This window comes from Polypterus senegalus, chromosome 16, assembly GCF_016835505.1.
Source record: "Polypterus senegalus isolate Bchr_013 chromosome 16, ASM1683550v1, whole genome shotgun sequence".
Taxonomy (NCBI): domain Eukaryota; kingdom Metazoa; phylum Chordata; class Cladistia; order Polypteriformes; family Polypteridae; genus Polypterus; species Polypterus senegalus.
In genome coordinates this window covers 17,803,001-17,812,878 of record NC_053169.1, presented here as the reverse complement: position 1 = coordinate 17,812,878, position 9,878 = coordinate 17,803,001, and the positions used below count along the sequence as shown (strand labels likewise).

Sequence of the window (9,878 nt, the reverse complement as noted above, 5' to 3'; positions counted from 1 at the left end):
AGGCTGCGTGAACATTAGCAGCAAATTGCTAACCCAATAAAAGGCTGTATTAGCCCTACAGCACCCGGCACCATAAATTGCGATTGTTCCATATTGTGCCAGTAAATTTTTGACTTCTTCCTCCGATACCCCTTAGTTTCTTAAAGTTTAACACATGGCCGTGATTTAATCTTTTGAGGGAAGTTATTTACAAAAAGTCTTTTATAATACATTAAATAATACTAGCTTTCAGACTTAGTAAATTAGCATTATTGGAAGATTTCACTTTTTAGAACGTTTATTTTCTAGGAGAAGCACCATTAGCCTGTTCCACGGTCCTTTTATTTTACTGCTGTAGTTTTCGTTGAACACTGTCAAGAGTTCCTCTCTGAGGTTCTTCAGCACTGGCAGTGTTTTGCAGTCTGGCACATTCACCAAAGAATGAAAAAACTTTGTCCACATTTCAGTGTGGGGGTTCCTGGAGGAAAACAAAAACAAAAAACACACATAATTTACTATTATTTACAGAAAAAAAAGTACGTTCAGTACTTCAATTCATCCATGAATACACTTTATCCAGTTCAGGGTCCTGGGGAGCCAAAGTCTACAGTTGTGGCCAAAGGTTTTGAGAATGACACAAGTGTTGGTTTTCACAAAGTTTGCTGCTTCAGTGTTTTTAGATCTTTTTGTCAGATGTATCTGTCATATACTGAAGTACAATTACAAGCATTTCATAAGTTTCAAAGGCTTTTGTTGACAATTACATTAAGTTTATGCAAAGAGTCAATATTTGCAGTGTTGGTCCTTCATTTTCAGTACCTCTGAAATTCGCCCTGGCATGCTGTCAATCAACTTCTAGGCCCAGTCCTGACTGATGACAACCCATTATTGCATAATCAATACTTGGAGTTTGTCAGAATTGGTGAATTTTTGTTTGTCCACCCGCCTCTTGAGGATTGACCACAAGTTCTCAATGGGATTAAGGTCTGGGAAGATTCCTGGTCATGGACTCAAAAGTTCGTATTGTTCCCTGGGCCACTTAGTTATCACTTTTGCCTTATGCCCCGGTGCTCTATCATGCTGGATAAGGCATTGTGTGTGACCAAACTGTTCTTGGATGGTTGGGAGAAGTTGCTCTCTGATGATGTTTTGGTCCCATTCTTTACTCATGGCTGTGCTCTTAGGCAAAATTGTGAGTGAGCCCACTCCCTTGGCTGAGAAGCAACCCCACACATGAATGGTCTCGGAATTATTTACTGTTGGCGTGACACAGGACTGATGGTAGAGCAAACCTTTTCTTTTTTCCAGATGCCCCAAACAATTGGAAAGGGGATTTATCAGAGAAAATGACTTCACCTCAGCAGTCCAATCCCTGTACCTTTTGCAGAATATCAGTCTGTACCTTATGTTTATCTTAGCTTCTTTGCTGCCCTTCTTGACACCAGGCCATCCTCCAAATGTCTTCACCTCACTGTGCATGCAGATGCACTCACACCTGCCTGCTGCCATTCCTGAGGAAGCTTTGCACTGGTGGTGCTCTAATCCCGAGCCATGAATAAAGAATGGGACCAAAACATCCTCTGAGAGCAACTTCTCCCAACCATCCAAGAACGGTTTAGTGACCAACATGATAGAGCGCCATGCCATAAGGCAAAAGTGATAACTAAGTGGCTCGGGGAACAAAACATTGAAATTTTGGGTCCATGGCCAGGAAACTCCTCAGACCTTAATCCCATTGAGAACATGTGTTAAATCCTCAACAGGTGGGTGGACAAACAAAAACCCACCAATTCTGACAAATTCAAAGCATTGATTCTGCAAGAAAGGGCTGCCATCAGTCAGAATTTGGCCCAGAATTTGATTGACAGCATGCCAGGGTGAGGCGGAAGTGCTGCGTACCAAGGCTCCGGAGCTGTCCAGGCACCCCTTGTCGGTGGCCATGGGCCCCAGCAGGGTTGAGCTTTCAAACTCCAAGCCCGTGGCCCTGATGCAACCCACGGGGTCTGATTGAACAAAATGATTGGAAATCACCAATATATTGCACAGATATGTTATATACTGCACTTAATTAACAGACTGATCGTTGTTTAACCTCCTTGGCGTTATCGCTCAGAATGCTGTATTAACGATGGTTAAGCCCATTTGTTGCTCAGGCTAAGCTTTAGGACGTGATGTAAAGTGTTAAGTCCAAATAATGCCCGTGACAATATTTTGTTGCCATCTAGTGAATAAAAGAACGTTTTTTTTTTTTTTCAGCATATTTTTATGTGTTTTACCAATCTATGGAAACTCATCAATATTCATGAGGAGGGTGGAGCCTGCTATCCAAAACAGACAATGGCATATAAACAAAAAAGCTGTAAAGCCAGTTTTAGAGAAAACTGAAACTAATCCATTAGTTGAATCAAGTGATAGTGATGACAAAGTGAATTATTCAGCAGGAGTTGACAGAAATATTGAAACGGATACATACAGCACTGTACATCCAGAGTGCCATGATCTGCCTGGTAACTTCAGTCATGTAATGCTGCATCAGGGTACAGTATTTACATGACAAAAAGGCAAAATGATTGTGATTTAGTGGAAGGACAATAAAGACACCAGCTCTCTAAGCACTGCTCACAATGCAACAGCTGTCAATGTTCATGTTAGGAAAAATGTAGAAGTCAATAAGCCTTGCAGCATGGTGGCCAACAATACTACAAGGGGGGCATTGATCATGCAGATCAGGCACTAAATCTATCCTCTTGTGCACAAGGAACAGAAAAAATATAAAAACAGTGCACAAAGAAATCTAGGGCTGTGTGTTGGTGACTGTTTCAGAACACATCACGTGAGGGATGTGTACTAAATCTGCATCAGTATACAGTGGTGGACATTAGACGTACCTTCCTGTTGTATTTATGTTGATGTTTTGGCATTTACATGTTTCTGATACATATCATAACACTTTTCCTTGTTAAAAATTGTTTTTGGGTTGTTTTTCCAGGAGGTTACAAACATGTAAAATATAGTTTCATTTCTAAATCTGACTCTGGTTTATAAAAAAAAAAAAAATAAAAAAAATTAAAAAAAAAAAGGCTTATAAAATAATATGAAAACAAACATTTTTTAACCTCAGTCAAAAGTAGAAAAACATCACAAACATGTCGGTCTTTGTGTTTATAAGTGGTTGTATTTCTAATCTTTGTTCAATCAACACATGGCATTTATCAATACACAGTGAAATTTGATAGAACAGTATAAATAGCTACAAAGTGGATTCCCAAGAGACAAGTACTTCATGGCAGAATTAACTCAATCCATCTATATCAGCTACAGTCAAATGAACTGCACTAATCAAGGTTTTAGTGCATTTTCATTTTCAATTAAAAGCTTCTTTGATTAAACAGAAAACTAATTTACTTGGATAACAGTAACTAAAGTTTGCATAGTTGTTAATGTTTTGGTCATCTTACCTTTTAAAAATGGCATTTGTCTTCCAAACATCATTTTCGTTTTTTACTTGCATGTACGACCCAAATAGCAAACAGTAAACAGTTCCTGCGATTCCATAGTAGTCAGTCTGCAATAAATAAATAAATAAATAAAACTAAGGAAACAATGGCTGAAATGAAAAACTTAATGACAATTAAATGGTTGACATTAAAAAAAAAACAAAAAAAAAACACTTTAATCAACTACTGCGCATCTACAAGCAAAGTATTTCTTGATATGCATCTAAATTCAAATAGCAAAATACATTTTGATCAAAGTTTTTGCACTAAAACACCTAAATGGATGCACACATTAACATGTCACTTCTCATGCCAGTATGCGTCTCAATGGAAGAAAGCAAAGAAATGTTATAATTGTTGGATTTTCCTTTAACATCAGCTGTATGATCTTATCTTTTCATGTTAAATTGAATTCTGACCCATTCTGTAACTTTAGGCAACAAGGACATCCTACTTTAATTGGACTGCTATCTCATACACCAGCATGAAAATCTGTTCAATCTTGTTAATTTCCTGTAAAAATACAGACATCCTGAATGTAAGATTGGCAGAAATTTAGACAATGGGGCAGAAGTTAAAAGCAGTTACTGTTTGGAATAAAAAAAAAAACAAATCTACGACGACTCATTGGAATAAAAAAAAAATCTACGACGACTCATGATTGACATGGGGTATCCTGGAATGACTGTACTGTACTCCAGGCCTTCCCTAAATCTTACAACAGTCTGACTGCATGATGAGATGTTTCAGAGATTCTGTCAATCAGCAGTCTTTTGTGACGTCATGACTGTCTGGTGATATTTTTTCCAAAAGAAAAATGCCTTACGTATGCTTCAATCATATGGTTACCTCGTCAGTCTCTAACAGCACATGTGTATTATTTCAGGCCTAATAAATATTGTTTACTCCACACCCACCAATGACCACAGCACAGCTGAATGTATCACAATCAATCAATGGGTCTTTGAATCAATACCACCCAGCCCCAAATAGAATTCAGTTTGCTCTAGTTTTGGAATTATTACTCAATATAGAGGTTTACATGTTATTTCTATTTTTTACTTAAAAACCTGCTCTATTTTTCTTATTTTAAGGTTTCTCCGTTTTTCATGTAATAAAAAAGTATTAAGACTGAAATAGAATTTGCTCCTTTGATGGACCAACACATTTTTGGCACACCTGAACAGGATTTGGTAATTTCCAGTGAGTGTCCATGCCTATTTGTCTGCTTTTTCTGATTTATATTAAATGACATTGATTCTGGTATAGTTAGTAAACTTGTCAAATTCGGAGATGACAATAAAATTGGAGGAATGGCAGGCACAGCGGAAGGTCAAAATGACCTGGGCAACGTTCAGAAATGGGCAAACACCTGAAAAATGTACAGGTTAATGTAGAAAAGTGCAAAGTGCTACACGTGGTGCAAAACAAACAACTATAAATACAAGATGGGAGACACTGTCATACAGAAAGCAACTTCTGAAAAGGATTTAGGGGTTTATGTTGATGCAACATTTTAAATTGACTAAGCAATGCAAAGAGGCAATCAAAAAGGCAATTAAAATGTTAGAATAAATCATAAAAAGCATTGAATATAAGTTATGGGACGTTATGCTCAAACTATATAATGTGCTTGTGAGACCGCATCTGGAGTATTGTTTGCAGTTGTGGTCACCATAGTACAAGAGAGGCATAACAGCACTTGGAACTGTGCAGAGGGGAGCAACCAAGTACATCCCAGGACCTAACATGTCCGACTGTGACAGACTCAGGGAATTAAACCTGTTTTATGTCTCAAGCAGAGGAGAGAGAGTGATAAACGAATCCAGGTATTTAAAATCGTCAAAGACATTGATAAAGTAGGGCTAACAACATTCATTCAGATTAAGGGTGAATCGCGTGTACTTGAGGAAATTCATGGAAAGTAAAGGGAAACTGAAGCCAAAAAAAGGACTTCTTTACACTTTGGGACTCTGGAACAAACTACTGAGACATGTAGTTGAAGCAGGAACCATGACAACCTTAAATAAGAATGTGGATGAGATACTGAGACACCTTATGTATTAGCTAAAGAAACAGGCTTGATAGACTGAATGGTCTCGTCTCATTTGTCATATGTTCTTATGCTCATGAAATGGCCAATAATTTAAAGTCAATCTTGGCATTCCTAAAACAATTCCAGACTGCTAGAACCGTACTAATTTTAAATAAAATTGGTTCACATGAAGTTCCACTTTATTGTAAACAATCTGTCATTTTGGCTAAAGTGATCCTAAAAGCTCCCTTTGCAAAATAATGTTTCTGACAAATGCTGTAAGGGAAACAAGTCTGATATTTATGCTGGAAGCATTTTAATGTCTCCATTTGTTGCATAGCTGTGCTCATTTCATATTTTGTATGTAAAAAATGATTTGCTGAATATGAAAATGACACTTTATCTTTAAGAAAAAATGTGTTTAGGTTAAGAATATATCTGCAGCATTTGTTTATTTTGTTTTTTCTTCAAATGCATAGCCTATCTATGCAACAGATAAACTACTGTATCAAAAAACAAGCAAGACAACTTAACAGCTCCTCTTAGTCAAGTGGCAAGACTAAATCAATTCAGTTTCAAGTTTCTCAACCTCACCTGGTAGTTCCACTTTTTATCTGTCATCATCTCAACACACTGGAATCCAGACGTCCGGCACTTTGCTGTGAATGATGTTCCTTTTGCAAACAGGTGCATATCAATACTTTGTCCAAAATCAATTAACGATAAACCATGATTCAAATTCTCTGTGTCACAGGAAGAATCCAAAAATCTATCAGAAAAAACACAAATCTTTTCATTAAACCAAAATAATGTTTAGCACTGAAGGAAAAACTAGCATTTTACATGCAACTAAAGTAAATTACACATTTTCAAATGTACGGAATTAAAATTATGTAATATTTTTAATATATTTTTCCCTTTTAATTAATATAATTGTAACTTTTTTAAAACTATTTCAATACCATTAACTGTTTTTTTACATTAAAAACAGATGCTCAGAATAACTATTACTTTGATCATATTCATATTTCATTAAAGTCACATGACATATTGTATGTATTTAATTGAAATCAAGATCACAAAGAGGTACAATTTATTCCAGCACCATCTGATGCAAATCAGAATATTTGCTCTTTTTCATATAATTTGTATTGAATAGAATTAGAAAACAAAAAGCACTTTATTTTTTTATGATTGAAAATGCACTGAAAATACACAGTTTAATTGTATGTTATTATGTAATAACACTGTAATGACACTACACTCTATGTGGGAGAAACTGGACAAACACTCCGCCAGAGAATGAATTTACACAGGTTCCACATTAAACGTGGCAACGCAGATGTTCCTGTAGCGGCCCACTTCAACAGCAATGGACACTGTGAGAGGGACTTTAAAGTCACAGTGCTTATGGGCAACTTCAAAACGCAGCAAGAGAGAAAAGAATTGGAAGTTAAACTCATGTTAAAATTTAATACATTACAACATGGCTAGAATAGAGACAAGAGTTTTATGGCCAGGTATGAGGACTGCTTGCATCTCTCAGACTGACACAGATAACCTGTTTACAGACCCATATTGTTTTGAAAAACTCATCACAAACTTCTAAGGACTTTGTTGGACAGTTATCTTATCCAAAGATCTTGACCATACATTGTTCTTCTCTCTCTTGTTAAATTAATCTTAGCCTGAATGAATCTATTAATTTTTTACATTTAAGATTTTTCCTTTAAAGATTTACCAATGTTGTTTCTTGTCCTAGTGTGTGTATATACAAACACAGGGAACTTCAGTTTCTGTATTACATCTTGCCTGAAGAAGGGGCCCGAGTTGCCTTGAAAGCTTGCATATTGTAATCTTTTTAGTCAGCCAATAAAAGGTGTCATTTTGCTTGGCTTTTCACTATATGTAATAAACAGAATTAAACGGACACTAGAGAAAGACTCTCATGGATTCTATTTGAAAACCAGCACCATCATGATGTACTGTATAAGAAGAATAAGATACGAAGTGGGCTCAAAAATGTACCTATATTTATTACGTACCTGTCTCCAAGTAAAAAGTTGTCTGGTTTGATGTCTGCATGGATTATCCCAATGCTGTGAAGCACGTCTACCATATTCAGGATGCAAATTGCAAAGTAGATAACAAGAGGCTGTGGCATTGTCGTGTTGATACGCTTGTAGAGGTTTACTGCATTCTATTAGAAAGGGTAAAAAGGAAAAATAAATTATATGTGATACTCAATAAGATGATAAAGACGACTTAACATTAACTGAACCAAGCTGTAAATACATTAACAAGTAATATTTCATAAAGTCCTCTTTCTTCTAAAAAATCTTCTCCACCGAAGAATATCCTTTAAATGGATGAAAATTGCTCTCCATTGCTAAAGTTTAACATGCTTGATTGTCTTCATTTTATGCATGAATATGTTGTTGACTAATGTTGTTGATTTTGTTTCTGCGTATGTGAGGGGGTTTAGACCCTTATTTATATAAAATTTGATTGCAGCACACTGTTCACTAATGGACATATTCTAAAACCAATGACTTTAGTATTTTTATAGTTAAGACATTCTGAAGTAGTGCAAGATACTGTCAACTCATATCTAGATTTGTCTAATAAACAAGTAGGCATAGGCACAGACACACTGGAAACAGATTCAGAAACCGAGTACTTTACACACTCATTTTAGATGAGAATGGGCATTGAAAAATGATTACAGAATAAAAGAGGAGAAGAAATCTTAAAGGAGAAGAACCTTTCTTGGAATGTTAAAAAAGTGGACTTGAACAAATACATATTACCGCTTTCTATGCTGAAACAGCCTACTAGGGGTTACTTGGTTACAGAAAACTACCCAGTCTGTTAGTGCTTTGGTGTTTGCCTAAAAATTACAACAGTATTTTGTTAAATAGAATTACAAGAGCAATTTGTTAAATGGTTTAAGTAGAAAGTGTAGTAAGATCTGTTATATTGTTAGCATTGCCTGGCTATGCATGTTTTTGTTGATAAGAGAAAATAACTTGTCTAAATCAAATATAAAATGTAGAACTGCTATCATAATGCTCATGTGGTTTCAAAGGATGTATGCTGTGTTGTTGGATCCCAATTAAGATGTCAAAAGCATGCATCAAAGGAGATGCTCTTAGAGCCATGAATTTAATTTTTTAAACGCTGGATAATAGCAAGAGCTTTATAAGATTAGTAAAAGGGCTGATCAGAATAAGAAGAGAGGAGCAGGAGAGACAACAGGCAGAATGGGGATAGAGAGAGAACAAAGGAGAAGGAAAGGGTAGCAAATCCAAGAATACTCCGAGTAACTGCCAAACCTTCAAGCAATGCAAGAAATGGGGCACCTGGAAATATTAAACATTTAGATGTACCAGGTTGTATGGTGTTCACACTTTATTTTGCTTTTGTTTACACTCTATTTGAATACTGCGTAAAGATTAAATATTTATGAAAGTCTGCATACCTGCCTGCACATCTGCTCTATTTTAACCACCAGGAGCAGAGAACCAAGTTCCTTTCTCAGCTGGGACAATCACGGTGAGAGAAAGAGCACACTTCCAAAGGGAAGGCTAGAGTGACTATCATACCTGAGTGAAATGTGAAGAAACTACTGATAATAAAGTAGTGGATCATAGTCCGGGATGTAAGTGCATTACAACTGTGAACTGCATATCAAGTTTGGTGTTAACAACAGAAAACTAAAGTAGCTGGAGAGAATTAAACATTATAAAGTGGGTCCACATTAAAAATAATCTGTATATTAGATAACGGAAATTTATGTTTTAAGGAAAGGTATCCCCAAAACGGTTTCCATGATAAAACAAAGAACATGGAAAAAAAATTGGGTTAACTAATCCTATTCTGTAAAGTACCCTGTTGAAATCCTGTTCTTCATAAGGACAACATTTGATTTCTTCCTTTGCCAACAAAGGTTAAGAAAGTGCTATATGATCTGTTATGTTTTAGTTAATTGGAGAACTACAGGGTGCGGCAGAAATAACATTTCAAAGGGGGATTGAAAAAAAATACTATGAGGTATCACCAAAAACTTTTTATTCCCCAAATGTAGATATAAAAAAGATTTTTTACTTTAAGTTTTAAAAATTATATCGTCCAAATTGTGGCCTTGACGGCTGATGCACATTTGGAGCCGTTCTTGGAAGTTTTCCATCACTCTCACTAGCATGTCGGGCGAAATTCCTTCAATTTCTTCTTGAATAGCCTGCTTTAGTTGGTCCAAGGACGATGTTTGAAAACCTCCTGTTGCCCTTACTCTTTGAACCCACAACAAAAATTGGTTTCTGCTCTGGAACACTTTTATTAGCACGTAAACCGAACCGCATGCGAAA

The 9,878-nt window shown here is 36.2% G+C and overlaps 1 protein-coding gene across 1 annotated transcript in view; it reads right to left on the bottom strand.

Moving 5' to 3' along the window:
* Positions 1-238: 238 nt before the first annotated feature.
* Positions 239-9,878, bottom strand: part of bub1 (BUB1 mitotic checkpoint serine/threonine kinase) — a 54,813-nt gene continuing 45,173 nt past the window's right edge. The window contains exons 22-25 of the mRNA XM_039738375.1: positions 7,557-7,711; positions 6,106-6,280; positions 3,438-3,544; positions 239-457 (exon numbers count right to left, since the gene is read on the bottom strand). Coding sequence (XP_039594309.1) covers positions 262-457; positions 3,438-3,544; positions 6,106-6,280; positions 7,557-7,711 — 633 coding nt within the window. The 3' untranslated portion in view covers positions 239-261. The remainder of the gene's footprint in view (positions 458-3,437; positions 3,545-6,105; positions 6,281-7,556; positions 7,712-9,878) is intronic.